At 34.5% G+C, this 15,123-nt stretch overlaps 2 protein-coding genes across 11 annotated transcripts in view; one reads left to right on the top strand and one right to left on the bottom strand.

Moving 5' to 3' along the window:
• LOC137735367 (uncharacterized) overlaps positions 1-5,382 on the top strand; it is a 45,989-nt gene extending 40,607 nt beyond the window's left edge. The window contains exons 1-7 of one of the 10 annotated variants that reach the window (XR_015964805.1): positions 1,810-2,076; positions 2,148-2,228; positions 2,321-2,508; positions 2,832-2,871; positions 3,058-3,140; positions 3,306-4,241; positions 4,365-4,709. Coding sequence is in view for 4 of the 10 variants with exons in the window: in XM_088697938.1 (XP_088554064.1) it covers positions 2,163-2,228; positions 2,321-2,508; positions 2,832-2,871; positions 3,058-3,140; positions 4,183-4,240 (435 nt within the window). In the remaining 6 variants the exon portion in view is untranslated. Of the gene's footprint in view, positions 1-1,809; positions 2,081-2,147; positions 2,229-2,320; positions 2,509-2,831; positions 2,872-3,057; positions 4,242-4,364; positions 5,180-5,253 lie in introns of those variants that run through there. The other 9 variants (XR_015964802.1, XR_015964803.1, XM_088697938.1 and 6 more) reach the window with 9 other exon arrangements.
• LOC148695646 (TMV resistance protein N-like) lies at positions 4,910-13,020 on the bottom strand. The gene is made up of 6 exons (XM_088697931.1): positions 12,374-13,020; positions 7,460-8,558; positions 7,067-7,366; positions 6,041-6,889; positions 5,313-5,928; positions 4,910-5,203 (listed from the first exon to the last, which is right to left on the bottom strand). Exons 1-6 carry the CDS (start codon positions 12,883-12,885, stop codon positions 5,034-5,036), a joined length of 3,546 nt encoding a protein of 1,181 aa, XP_088554057.1. The 5' UTR covers positions 12,886-13,020; the 3' UTR covers positions 4,910-5,033.
• Between the last annotated feature and the right edge of the window lie 2,103 nt (positions 13,021-15,123).

Genomic DNA, 15,123 nt, shown 5'->3' with positions numbered 1-15,123 from the left:
AAACTAGGAAATAAGAATTTGAAATCAGGAAACACAAGGGAAGGGTGCGGCACAAGCTTAGGGAAAGGTAAGGCACAAAGCAAGAGGTATTAGAATAAGGGAAAGGTCCTAACACATATGAAAAAATAGGGAAGTTTACACAAAGAAAGGGAAACAACCTTCCTTGCACGGCAAGGAAGGGAAAGTTGCAAAGAACCTTTGTTTGTTGTCCAAGGGTGCTCGGGAGCCATCTTAAGTGCTAAAACTTAGAGCGTTCTTGATTTAGGAAAGGTCAACCAAAATAGGAAACTTTGGCTTAACTTTCTTACTTCAAGTAGGAATCCTTGTGTGATTAGGAATCCTCGTCCAACTAGGAATCCTCATGTGAGTGGGAAACCTCCTTCAATTTGGAAACCTTCTCGTAATTGGAATCCTCGTCGTAGTAAGAATCCTTGTCGTAGTAGGAATCCTTGCGACATCAACTCTTCAATTTCGTCCATTCCTTTTGCTCCAAGCATAAGCTATCCAATTTGTGCCCAAAAGTGCTCCAAAAGGCTCCAAAATGCATCCTTTCGCCAAATACATCTTATGAACCTGAAAACACACAAAAGAAGCTTAAAGAACTAAAATAACTAAGAACTAATAACATAAATGCACGAAAACAAGCAAACTAAGTCGCATAAATATGCTCCTATCAATTGTCATGGACTGAACCCATGTACTATAATTATCTTCCACCAATGGCTGCGGTACAAGCACTGCACCAGGCTGGTCCGAATGGTAAAGGTAGAGTGGGTGGTTTGGATTTTCCCACTTTACATGTGACTGTGTTTTTGATTTGTCACCCATGGCTACGTTGGCTTGGGTGGCGTGTTGTGTTTTGCTGTTTTTCCCATATCAACACTCTGGTACCATGTAAAGAAATGCAAGGTCTGTGTTTCTTCTTCTCATTGATCGAATTAAGGTTACAACATTATATAGAGTCACCTATCAATTCGGATCCTACACTAAAGCCTATAAACAAGGCAGTCAAATACAAAACAAGCAAGTGAATAACTAATTAACTATTTACCATAGTTACTTAATCAATCTAAGATTCATTCCTTAACATGATTCATGAATTTATCTACATAGGCTTTAGTTACAATAAAGGAATCTCATGAAAACCCCAAAACCTACTCTCTAGACAGACTCTGAAAACGCATAACAAAAAACAAGGAACATGCAAAAACGACCGATCAGTTGGCCAAACAGATCTATCGCCCAAAATTAACAATTCCTCTCGTTGAGCTGTTGCTACGAGTTGCTTGTTTCTGCTCCTATTGATTGCTCGCTTGATTGATCGTCCGTTCTAAAAACTTTTTCACACTTTAGATAGTGAGACAACTCACAAAATTAGCTTATCTAATTATTTGAATCTTTTCCACATACGAGTATTTCTGGATTGGTAATAGACATAAGGTATACTTAGGAGCTAAGCTTTATTGAACAAGTCGAACTATCTCATTAAGATATGAGTTGTTCATTAGCTTTATGAGCTTAACATACAAAGCACCACAGGGACTCATTTTTTAACTAATCTAGTATTTCTTTTGAGCTCAACTCATTTTCACTTGAAAACTGAGCTTAAACCAAATTACTTTGAGCTTATTTACAATCCTTACCTATCGTGCTCACCTTATGAATGTGCAACAAATTGCTAATCAAATAAGATGAGTATGACTCAATCAAATATCGCGCATGAGGCCCATTTAAGGCCCAAATGTTTTTTTGGTCGTGCAAGGGGAAAATAATCGATATATTTTGGAACATGTTTTAGCAGACGGGTTTGGGTTTAAGAAATGGTTGGTTCCAGCTCGGTAAATTGCATATCAATGCTTAAACCCCCAAAACCCAAACCCTCAAGCTTCTTCTCAGACACACCTGCGCCTCTCTCAACTCTTGCTGTCTTTCTTTCTTCTCCCATCAGCTTGAAAATGTTAGGGTCTCTCTCTCTATATACAGATTTTATTTGTATCGCTCGAAAGAAAACAAGGAAAAATCATCAATTTTAGACTCTGGGATTCATAAACTGATTTGGATATTTAAAACGAAGTTGTAGGTACCATCAAAAGCTTAAATCCTTGTGGAATTAAATTCTATAAATATTTGACTGTTTGAATTTGTAGGGCTCAGACGTCACAATGGAGAGGAAGGCTCGTGACAGTGAGTTCAAGGACGATGGCGATTCCGTCACCGATGAACTGAGTGTTAGTTTGATTTGTAAATTCTGTTATTGGGTTTCGGTAATTATTCAATTTGTTGTGGTGATTTTGCTGTTAATTGATGATTTGTGATATAGATGGAGCAGGAAGAGGATGACTTTGATGATGAGCACGACGGCGAGGAGGAGGAGGAAGAATCAGAAAATGAAGAAGAAGATGGAGAAGAAGTTGGGGAAGAGGAAAATGGTGATGGGCAAAATGATAATAAAGATGCCGAGATGGAAGAACTCGAGAAAGAATACATGAATCTTCGTCATCAGGAGCAGTAAGAGACTTCTCTTCACAATCCTTTTATTTTTAATTATAAACTTGTGATGCTTCATTACAATGAAGACATAGAGCTAAATAATGTGACTATAGGAGATAATATGCATAGCAGTCGGAGGTTGGTGACGAAATTTGATATTAGGTTACACAAGTCATTCAATAATGTAAATAGTACGCGAGTGTAGCTATAGGAATTGAATACTAGTGCCCTTTTCATCTTAGCTCAAGGCTAATTTTCAGTATCTATTTAATTTATTTACTATGAAAGCACAAAATGGAGTTATATAGGCTTACATATGAAGTTAATTTTGTTTTTTAAAGAAAGATCTTCTTCAAGGGTCAAGCAGTGAAGAACCAAAAGGTACGTTGTTCAAAATAATAACTCTTGTAATATCCATGAAATAGGTTTTGTTTTTCAACATCAAATTAAAGCTTCTTTTTATGCCAATCCTTAAAGTTGAAAAAAATTATTTATATAGTGAATTATTGTCTAATTGATGTTTTTTCTTACCCATTTTCTATCCCTTTTGTTTTCATTTTTCTGAAGACTCTGTGGGACAAAGCTCTTGAGTTCAGATTCTTGCTTCAGAAAGCATTCTCAAGTTCACATGGAATCATGGATTACCACACGTCGCTTTTCCATTTCCCATTTTTTTTTTTAGATTTTTGACATGTTAAGATCTACGTTCTTACCTGAGAGGTTGTCTGCATGAGCCAATCAGGTCTTTATTTTGTGATTCACATGAGGCTGTCAATGCAACGTATTTTGACCTAGTTAGTGTGTGCAAACTACAGGCTTTACTTGAGAAGAACCCGTCCTTTGTTCAAGCAATGGATAGTGTGTGCAAACTATATCTATCAAACTATTATAGTTATTTTGTAATACAATTTGGCTTTCCATTGTTATGCATAATCTATCATTTTCTGCACGATAAGAATTGTCGATATGTGAAAGATTTGTAGATATGCTTTGTGTATTACATTTTGTGTTTGAAGTTTTTAATAACCGTTTAAATTCTCATAAAGTGTGTTTAGCTTATAAGCTGAGATAGAGTTTAATTTTATCAAATCAAACTTTAAGGAAATGCTTCAAGTTTCCTCGATTTCGTATGATTGTGAGGGTTCCCCAAATTTCAAAAGTTCCACTACAACAGTTACTATAATTAGTCAGATTAAGCTGGTACTAAGTTATCATTAAGAGTGTAAGAGTGTTAATCAAGAAGAATGGATTGAGCTCAGCCTTGCCTAAGCTTATCCCAAAACACAAAGCATCGAGGTTGAGCTTGGACCGACTCAATTGTTAACGTAAATCTTCTCACATCAGCTTTGGGTCTGCTGAATTGTAGTGAAGTCTATGCTTAGTTCTCATTGAGGTCACGCCAGTCCCAACTTTAAGTAACTAAGTCTGAGCCATGAGATCATTCAAACAATCTGCATCTGCAGCTATGGAAGTCAATGACATTGTATTGTCTCTGCTTATAGTAGGCTTGGAACCTAATCAATCCCGAACTTCTTCAAGTTTTTATGTTTTTGTAACATAAAAATGGAACAAGCTAGCAGTTATTCATGCTAACAATCACAACGTAATTGATCCTGAACTTCTATTGTTTATTGATTCTGATTTTTCACTATTTGATTATCCGCTGAGACATCATTTTATTCCTTGAAAAAGTTGCATGCTAAGAAGAGGAAGATTGTTGGCAGAAGAGCCTCTAATAGTCGCAAGATAAGGTATCAATAGATTCTTCGGTTCCCTATGTGAAAATGCTGTGATTTTGTTTTGGAATATCTTGGAGCATATGTTGAGCAAACTAGGCTAGATTGTTTAAGGCTTATTGCATTATGCTTTTGCAGGTATAATGTTTATGAGAAGATAGTAAATTTCATGGCTCCAGAGACAATGGTCATTTCTCCTATGCTTCCTGACCTCAATAATTTGTTCGGGTTGAAGAAGCAGAAACCAGCTTCCGTAGTGTAGTAGCGATGTAAGGCTGAATCAGCTGTATAGTCCTTGAATCTCAGGCTAAGAAATTGTCTGCTGTTAATTTATTTGATATATTATTCAATCTAATATCTGTTGCACTGATGTTTATGTAATTTACACAATTTTTCAATGGGAGCCGAGACTTTAAGAAGTATGATTTTGTTGTAAATGACAATTAATATCGGTAAATTTGACATTTACCCCAATTCGATGAATTGATTCTTGCCTGGTATTGCTAAAGATACGTCCTTCCCTTATATGTTCATAATCATTTTTTTTTTTCAATTATTTACTGCTAGTATACAACCATCTGTTTATCTTCTCTAGTACAGGATTCTATGCAATCAGTGGCAGGGAAGAAAAATTCTTAAGTATCGCTAATGTTGGATGTATTTTATGCTATATTTGTGCAATATTTGATGATGTTGAACACATCTGAAACTTCGATATTTTGAAGGCAGAAAACATCTTGAAAACAATGAGGGAACCCAAAGATTTCTGTATTGAATAAAATTACAAACTCATGGATGGCTTGTGGACTATTGTCGCTTCTTTTTCTGGGAGATGGAGGACCAAACTACTAGAGCAAGCGTGAAAAATAATCCGACAGCTGTGATGAGCACCTTCCAGCCTTTCAGGCTGCAGTTGTTACTGGCAGCCCTCGTCCTTGCAATTGTGTAATCAGGTTCATCCTCTTGCCCTTCTCTGTCTGAAAAACATACAAATAACATAATATTTATGTTTTTGAATTGAATACAGACGGACTTGGAAGTGTTTGGATGGAGTATAATTCATTGCAATACAACAATACGACATACCTGTGTCTTCTTCATCAGTGTCCATGATGAGGCGATTAAACCATCTCTCTTCAACAATTTTGCCATCGAGACCAATGCAGTATATTCTTGGTATATGCTCCCACATGGACAAATCTCCCCCGATGACAAATGGATAATTAGGATCTGATTTGGTGTTGTGTTGGGTACTTATCATCATATTATTTTGGTGCTCTTGCATAAGCTCGACACCAAACTCCTTTATCCGAAACAACTTATTTGGTCCAGTCATTACTGAAACCACCACTTGATCTCCACATTGTAATATTGTTTCATTCTCCATCTTCCAATGGCTCAACCATATCATATCTTCTCCGTCACCTGGGATACCATAGAATAATGGGCAATAGATCCACTTCAGACCCTTGCTCTTGTTACTCACTTTGATTATGTTTGAAAACGCTTTCCATTCTTCATCATTATTAGAATTCTCCTCGTTTGCATAGGTAGCAAAGATGTTCAAGCCTTGGATTCTATGACTAGAAGGGAGTAAAGGGACACTAAAAGATATGGAGGACTTGGTACTTTTATAGCTGAACCGGCCTGGAACCTCATTCCCATAAAAAAATGTGCTGAATATACCATTTTCATACAGCCCCTATGCATTTTCCATGATCATCACAACATTACTAAGTCATTTATTTCCCATTATATACATGATATGAGAGAGAGAGAGAGAGAGAGAGAGAGAGAGAGAGCGAGAGGCGCACCTGGACAGGACTCACTATTGGATATGAGAATAGTATGCTTTTCATTCGAATTGCAGGCATGGATTCCAAGTTGCACAAGCCCAAAAGTTTGATCATTTCCACATCAACTCTATCAATAGGCTCTAACTTGTAATCGTACTGCCACTCAACTAGATTCCAGTTGCCATCCACCTTGCACGTTGCAGAACATGGCTCAGGGGAAAGAGGTGTTATTTTTCTTAATGATATGCATCCGGCTATGCTCATCCTTTGGTGTACTTTCGGCAACCCCACAAGCGATTCGAGCCTTTTACAACCCTTGAAAGAGAGTTCATCAAGCCTCCTCAAACCTTTCACGAAACCTGGCAGACTGCAAATTGGATTCTTACCTAACTTTAGTTTTCGCAACGAGGATAGACTACTTAAATCCCTACAAAAGGCATCATCAGAAAGATTGCACCCCTTGAGACTTAACTCTACTAAAGAGCATGGAAAAGAACTCAAGATAGTTGAGCTTCTTTCTGGCCACAATTCACTTATTGGAATTCCATCTATTTCAAGAACTTTCAAAGACACCATCTTCTTCATCATCTCCACTGGAAACTCTTCAAGATTTGAGCAGCCAGATAAAATGAGTTTTTCAAGTGATTTAAGCATGCACATGTTCTTCGGAAGCATCCTAAGATTCTTGCAATCCTTCGTATTCAAGTACACGAGTCTCTCCAAGTTTCCAATGGACTCATGAACATCAATCAAGCTGGTGCAATCAACAAGAATCAATTCTTCTAGACTAGGGCAAAGTGAGAAGTCCATGATTTCAGTGAGGGAATGGGAATGGCTGACGTCAAGGATCTTCAACGATGGAAGAAACTGTGGAAACAAAGGAAAAAAGAAAAAGAAGAAAAACAATGAAATAAGTATCTAACATAAGAAATTAGTTATCGAATTAAAGAAAACATAGGAGTTCATTTTAACACATGGAGTTAGTCAACAAATAAAAAACTAACAAAATAAGGAAAATGAATTGAAATGCATAGAGTAACATACTTTTGTTCCTTTCCAGACTTGTCTTAAGCTACTATGTTGCATTTCAAGAACAATTAGACACTCCAAAGGAAGATCAACAGGCATAGAATCCAATGGAAATTCAAGCCAACACAACCATCTTAATCTTGTAGGGAAATTTGCATAACATCCATCCAGTCGTACATGACTAAGATGGAGTAGTTGTAAATTGCGCATCCTTTCAAATGCATTGGTTTCCAAGACGGTCTCATTTGTGTTTATTGGTCCGTTTGCAAGATGCATACGCATATCCAGGGCAAGACCTTGAATTGTTTGTGTACCCTAACAGAAAAGAAAAGAAAAAGTTAAAACATTATTATGGATAATTTTCACAAGGAGAAATACATATATAGACATAAAAGGCATGTTTCTTACATTCTTTTCCCTCAGTACTTCGAAAGAATCCTTATGGCGCCATAATCTACTACGTTTTGCAGACTCTTCTGATTCATGGCGAACAATTTCTCTTCCCATGTTACGGATCATGTCATGCATTTGCACGTTGTTGTATCCATCAATTGTCACCAAGCATCTATCAATGAGATTTTGAATGCCAACAATTGTACAGAAATCACATCCATCGAGTATTCTAACAGTGTAGTTTTTGTCCCTTCCTATTAGGAAACAAGCAATGTGGAGGAATAATTTTTGGTCATGGTCATCTTGTAAACTGTCATAACTTATTCTTAGTTTATTCATGATTTCACCATTAGGGATAACTTTTAGCTTCTCCAATGCACTTTCCCATACATCTATACTTTCCCCTGATAAAGAAGAACCCAAAACTTTTAGAGCTAATGGAAGTCCGCCGCTATGTTGCACTACCATTTTTGAATGCTCCATGTAATTTTCTATGGGACGGTCCTGGCCAAATGCATGCCAACTGAAAAGCTCTAGTGATTCATTGTAATTCAAAGTTTCAACTTTGTACACCTTTGTAACTTGATGTGCTCTTAGCAATCTTTCACGCCTAGTTGTTATAAGTATCTTACTTCCGGGATAAAACCAATCTTTCATTTTTAGTACTGCATCTAATTGGTCTATATGGTCCACATCGTCAAGGACAAGTAGAACTTTTCTAGAGCTTATGGCGCTTTCAATCTTAATTATTCCCTCACTAATAGTTTGTATTTCCACTTTTCTACCGATCAAAATATCAGAAAGAAGTTGCATTTGTATTTGAACTAAGCCATTTGGTCGATCTGCTCTTTCTTTGATATTTTCAATGAAACTACTTCCTTCAAAGCTTCTAAAATTTGAATTGTAAACATGTTTTGCAATGGTTGTCTTCCCTACTCCAGACATGCCATACACAAGAAGTATACCAACATCACTTGATCCATCTTGTAACCACAAATTGATGCGTTCGACTTGAAATTGGATTCCAATCAATTTTGGTTCAACACTCAATAGTGTACGACTTAACTTGTCTCCAATCACTTTAACAATTTTCTTGATAAACTTTGACTCGTACCTAATAATTTGCAAACAACATAAAAAATAAATCAAACCTTTCATGCGTAATAAACCATCTTAATGTGACTAGTTTTTTTTTTTTTTCTTCAATTGGAAAGTGGTAGATGTTTTCTCTCTAGTGTCTGGTATGTAATATGTGTTTTGTTAAGTAATTTAGCACTTGTGGTTATTACACCTAAACAATTATTAAGTTTTTAGTGGAGTAGAGCTGCCCAATTAAGATTTCACTTCAGGGAAGCTGCCAACATTTTTGGTTAGAAGGGGACAGGTGGCTTTAAGATAGACTAGCCTTTATGCACACGCTCACACGCGTGCAAAATGTATTTTTTGAATCACGGCGTGCTACACGCGACTTACACGCTCTAAATGTATTCATATGCGTAAATTGACAAAAGGAAAGTCAAATGTTTGAAGTAAATGAATAATTTTAGATCATGTTGGAAGAAACCCCTCATAAACCAATTAAATCAGCTGAATCCACATAATAAATCGGCCTCTATAGAATTACATTAAGAATAGATAAAATAATATTTAATAAACAACTGATTGAATCACATTATTGCTAGCTATTGTGTGGCTAAGCCCACCACCTCCCCCTTAGTGTAGATAATATCGTTTGTTAAAAAAAAAAAAAACAATAATTTGACAACTAATTTAATCACATTATTATCCGCGTGCAAAATACTTTTTTTATAACCAGCATTGCACTACTCTTAAGATGTTTTGAAAGTGTTTAAAAATAGAGAAAATAATATTTAATGAATAACTGATTGAATCACATTATTACTAACCTATTGTGAGATACCTATTAAAAAAAACTGTTAAAATGATGAAAATACTCCTGCCACATTTGATGCATTATTTTTTATTGCTTTTGAAGTTTTTTTGTTTGAGGGGCTTTTTTGTCCAAATATTTTTTTTTTATAAAGCTTGTGACACCAAAAAAAAAAATACTATTCATTGGCCTTGGTGGCTTTATATATACTAGCCTTAATGCACACGAGTGTAGAAGACATTTTTTTAATCACGGCCTGTTAAGCACGAATTACACGTTTTAGATGTATTTATATGTGTAAATTGAGGAAAGTCAAATATTTGAAGTAAATGAATAACCAATTAAAGCAGCTGAATCAATATAATAAAATCGGTCTCTATTGAATTTACATTAAGAATACATAAAATAATATTTAATAAACAACTAATTAAATCACATTATTGCTAGCTTATTATGAAGTGAAACCCACCACCTCCTCCTTAGTGTAGATAATATCGTTTGTTAATTTGTTAAAAAAAAATAATTGGATAACTGATTGAATCACATTATTACTAGCCTATTATGAGGTACTAATTATAAAAATTAAAAAATTAAAAAAAAGTGTTAAAAAAAATTAATTATTAAAAAATACTATTAAAATGACGAAAATACCCCTATCACATTGGATTGATTATTTTGGATTGCTTTTGAAGTTTTTTGTTTGATGGGCATTTTTGTCCAATTACTTTTTGTGAAACTTGTGATCCCAAAAGTCGCTGTTCATGGTGGGCTTTATATATAAGAAGATTATGGCAGTAAAAAAAAGTTAAAAAATAAAAGACATAAGAAGGATAAAGAGAAACCAACGGTTTGGGGAGGTAGAAAAGAAACAGAGAGAGAGAGTGAAGTTTTGGAGATCAGCAGTGAAGTTTTAGAAGGAGGTGGAAGCTAAGGGTCTGGGTTTTGAAAGAGCAAAGGTAAATAAATAAAAAAATAAAAAAAATGAATGAGAGAGATATGCTACTTTAATTTTGTGTCTTGGGTCCCTCTATCCCTTTCGTGAGTAGGGCATATGTGTTTCGGTCCGACAAGTGAATTTGTGGTTGAGCTCAGCTCATTTTTGTCTGATTTGTTTTTTTTTTTTTTCTTAACAAGTATTGCTATGTTAAAAACTTTCTTTTAGTTTCGCTAATACTATGATTCAAAGTTCTCTAGTTCTTCAATTTGATTTTATGCAAAAGAGAACTTAACTGAGTTATACAGTTATCTTTTGTTTCAATAAATGCTTACTCCCTACTTACTGACCTTTAAGAGCACACCTATATTTTTGTTTTGTTTCCATTCGATTTATAAATTTCAGAAGCAGATCGTGAAGGCATAGACTAGAGCCTACTAAGTGTCATGACTGTATTTTGCTGGGATGTTTAGTGAACCACTATGTCTCAGTGCATTGCTAAGCTTGTCTTTTTTTTTTTTTGGGTTGTAAACTTTTCTGCATGATGTGGTTGTTGTATATTTTTGAAGTGTAATATTAATACTTGAGTTCTAATCAAGTATGTTTGTAAGTATAACATGAGTTAAATTAGAATGAATGTGAGTTTTAGCAGAAGGTTGTAAATGTTGGGATGTGACATCATGTCTCACGGAAGTATTGGATGAATGAATAATGAAGTGGGGAATTTAGATAATTAATAAATCAAACATACGTTGATGGCCTTTATTTGAAAAATAAAAAAAAGGACTGCTGACGAAATTAAAATGAAAAGAAGGGAGTACAGCGTAGAATTTATACCAACTATAGACAAATACAACATAGATTACCTCCTAACCTTTTCCCACACTTGCTGACATGAAAGTTAATAAATTATTACTTAAACATTGATAAATATGCTCGTTCTTGCTGATGACACATTATTTACAATTTTTCATCTAAAAATTTAATTTTTCTACCATTACCTTTTTAAAAATAGATAATGTTAAGAACACTTAATTTGTAGACTAAATTTTGTAAATTAAATGACATATAAATTAGTAATGGATTATCACTTAACTGTTGATTAACGTGATTATTTTTTATTAGTCACACATTACTTAGTTTACAAATTTAGTCTACCAAACATTAGCCTAAAAACTTTAAGCAAAGTGACCAGTAGACTAAAACGGAAAATGACTAATGCTTAAGTTGAGCCAAGTGTGATTTCTTTAAATTGGGATTATTATCCACTACTGAGATTGAATTATATATATACATATATATATATATATATAGTAAAATTTCAGGTAAACTAAATTTGTAGATAAAATTTTAAAAACTAAATGACATGAAAGTTGATGATTAGTTTATTATTTAAACGTTGATAAACGTGCTCATTTTTAACACATCATTTATTTTGCAAATTATGTTTCTAAATTTGAGAACTTTCATGAAAAGAGCTTGAGCTAAATTCATTTTATCCAAAAACCATGCTATAATTTTATTTAATGAAAAAAAAACAAATTTTAATGAAAAACCCTTAACTTTAATAAAAAGAATAAAATAACTTAAATTTTAATGAAAAAGACATAATTTTAATATTTAAAAAACTAAAAAAAAAATAGTGACTGTCCTCACACTTATTATTTTATGAAACTTACTACATTGTTTATGAAACTTATTACATTGTTTATGAAACTTAACGGTACTATACTATTTATGAAACTTAATGGTACTACATTGTTTATGAAACTTAACGGTATTATACTGTTTATGAAACTTAATAGTACTACACTGTTTATAAAACTTAATTATAAAACTTAATACACTGTTTATGAAGCTTAATGCGTTAGGAACACATGTTTATATTTTATGTTTTTTTTTTTTTTTTATCTTTTTGTTCTTATGATTAAATAAAATTATTAGATGATTTTTTGTTAAAATGTAAAGTTTTGAAGTCTGTTTCATTAATTTTCCTTCTAAATTTAGTGTATCTAATATCATTCGTATATAAATCAAGGTCGCTACAGATCATATATCAATTTGACTCAAGAAAGAGAAGAGAAATGGAGAAAATGAAAGTTACCCATCAGCTTGATTTTGTAAGACCATGCCTGCTAGATCTGCAACCTCTGCAAGTGCCTTCCTCCATCCCTTCACCTTTTCCGGCGATTGAGATTTCTGGTGTCTTGCAAATGCTCTTCCAATACTTTCTGTCTGCTTCCTCACGTGGGACGGGTCGACATGGTAGAAGACTGGTAAAACTACGTGGTCCGAGGGAGGCCTCTTGCGTTCAAGGATCATCACAAGTTCATCAAGGCACCATCTGGATGATGCGTAATCTTCTGAAAACACAACAACAGAAGCTCGTGACAGCTGGATCGCTTTCTGCAGTCCCGGCCTTATATATTCTCCTCTCTCAAGTTCATCATCGTCACGGAACGTGAGAAATCCTGCGTTGTTCAAGGCTGTGTAGAGGTGGTCGGTAAACGTTTTGCGGGTGTCTTCGCCTCTGAAGCTCAAGAACACGTCGTAGCGATAACCCCGAAATTTTTTGGAATCAGAGGAGGTTCCTTGAGATGTTGTCACGAGAGCCATTGATGTGGATCGATGTTCAAACCAAAAGAACTGGTCTTTTGCTAGATGCAATGCAAATGTCTCTGTGCAGGGGATATTTAATTGGGTTATTCCTATCTAGTTCCAGGAAAATTTACAAACAATTATAAAAAGGGTTGTTCCCATGCTTTTTAAAAAGGGTTGTTCCCATGCTTGACCCAAAAAGTCTTTCTTTAAATCATGGCCGACCGCTAGTGGCAGAGATTAAAACAAAAGGTTGTATGGGGTCCTTCCTATCTACTTCCAGGAAGATTCACAAACAATTATAAAATGGGTCGTGTTCCCATGCATTGACCCAAAAAGCTTTTCTTTTAAGTCATGGCTGGCTGCTAGTGGCAGAGTCCTAAAAATAAAATTGCACCTATTGTTGCAAATAGAAAGGAAATAAAACATAATTAAGTTGTGTATAAAATGCGTGATAAAAGAAGGGGGTGTGATATTTACACACCTCATTTTACTTTTTACATACATTTCTAATTTTTGGTCGTCGAATCGGATAAATTGAAGAAGATCAACGGACATAAATTAACAAGAGGTGTGTCAGAAGTAATTTGGAGTGTGTGGATAGCACACCCCTAAAAGAAAGGGTCCTTGCACGCTCAAAAACGTCATTCGAAGAGGTTAGTAAAGAATAAATGAAGAAATACATCAATGAACCAAATAATAGTGCAAGATAACAAAATAAACAATGACATTGAGTTGAAGAGTAAGAATTCATATATATCATCTTTTCCTTATAGTACTACAAAAAAATACAACTCGCTTCTATTATATTACTAGTTTATCTGATTAAAAGTTGCTAAAGATGAGTATAATATCTACTATTTTCTTGACATTTATTTTGCAATTCCCATTCCACTTGCAAACTGCTTTGTCAATTCAATACTATGGAAATAATACTTGTTTCCATAGCTGCAAACAGAGTATTTAAAATGAGAATATAAGTTGAAGTGTAAATTGCATTATAGTTTGCAGTAATTCAACTATACTTACATTGACAAAAAGCAAGGAAAAAAATAATCATATCCAATCAGATTGAATCCAGAAGCTCAGTCAACATAACATCAAATGTTAAATCCCCTTACTTTGCGTTCCGTTGCCATGTGGATCTGTTTAAATTTGCTTTTCTTACCAAAATTTAAACAATAGAAAGTTCAAACCATATTCCCATACCTCCATGTCTCTATCCTGCATTACTTTGTTGATGCTCATTTCCAGTGGAAAATGCATCACTTGTAGTCTTTTTTCACAGTTTTTTCTTATGGGACCTGCTTTGATTTTTCTGGTACCGTCTTTGCTGCAAGCGTGGAGATGACGCCATGGTGTTATGTGATAAGAGATGTTGCAGCTTCAAATAAATTTCATTGGATATTCTGTAGATAGGTGAAAGGGGATAAATAGATCAAACTATTAAACTAAATCTTAGAAAGACAATTAGCCACGGAGAATGTTCTAGTTGGTTTCTAGCCACGGTGAAAGGGGACCAAAATAATTGTTACATTGATGTAATAGAGTACAGCATTCTCAGTCAAATGATTAACCAACTAAGAACCCACATAATTAAAATTAAGTAACTGTAACCTGTCATTTGGAGCCACGGAGAATGTTCTAGTTGGTTTCTGCTTTTTTAGGTGATGTTTTCCTATTTGACTGAATGTATCACATATGCTGCTAATGTTGGGATGAGAGGCAGTGCAACAATCTGTCCCAAGAAAAAGTACAGCTTGAAATTGAACTTCTGTTAAATTCTCTGCCAAAAGATATATCTTAAGCTGAGGAATTATAATCTTACTACCAACAAACATTTGACCCAAAATTGAAAGGAAAAATGTTGAAATTGATAATTGATAAAGCAAACTCTGCAATTTTATACAGAAAGGTTGACAATGGCTTCAAATTTAACTCAAGATATGAAACTACTTGTATACCTAATTACTGGAAGAAAGTAGAGAAAAGCAAAGTGCTTCTATCCCAGGTTATGATGCTCTGCAAGGCGATGCTTGTGATAAACCACCATATGCAACGGCAGATAGCAAACTATAATGATAATGAAAATTATTATTTCAATAAATAGAAAGTATGATTCAACATAAATATATTGCAATCAATTTGATCATAATCAAATCATTAAGACAATATGCCCTGCAACGTAAATTCATGAAACGCCATTTTACATTGGCACAGATTCCTAATCAGGTTGGTACTTGGTACTCCTCTTTC

The sequence above is a fragment of the Pyrus communis genome, chromosome 7 (genome assembly GCF_041283825.1).
Source record: "Pyrus communis isolate YQ-2024b chromosome 7, ASM4128382v1, whole genome shotgun sequence".
NCBI classification, from domain to species: Eukaryota; Viridiplantae; Streptophyta; class Magnoliopsida; order Rosales; family Rosaceae; genus Pyrus; species Pyrus communis.
Note: the sequence above shows the minus strand (reverse complement) of the source record. Positions and strands in the feature narration are given on the sequence as shown.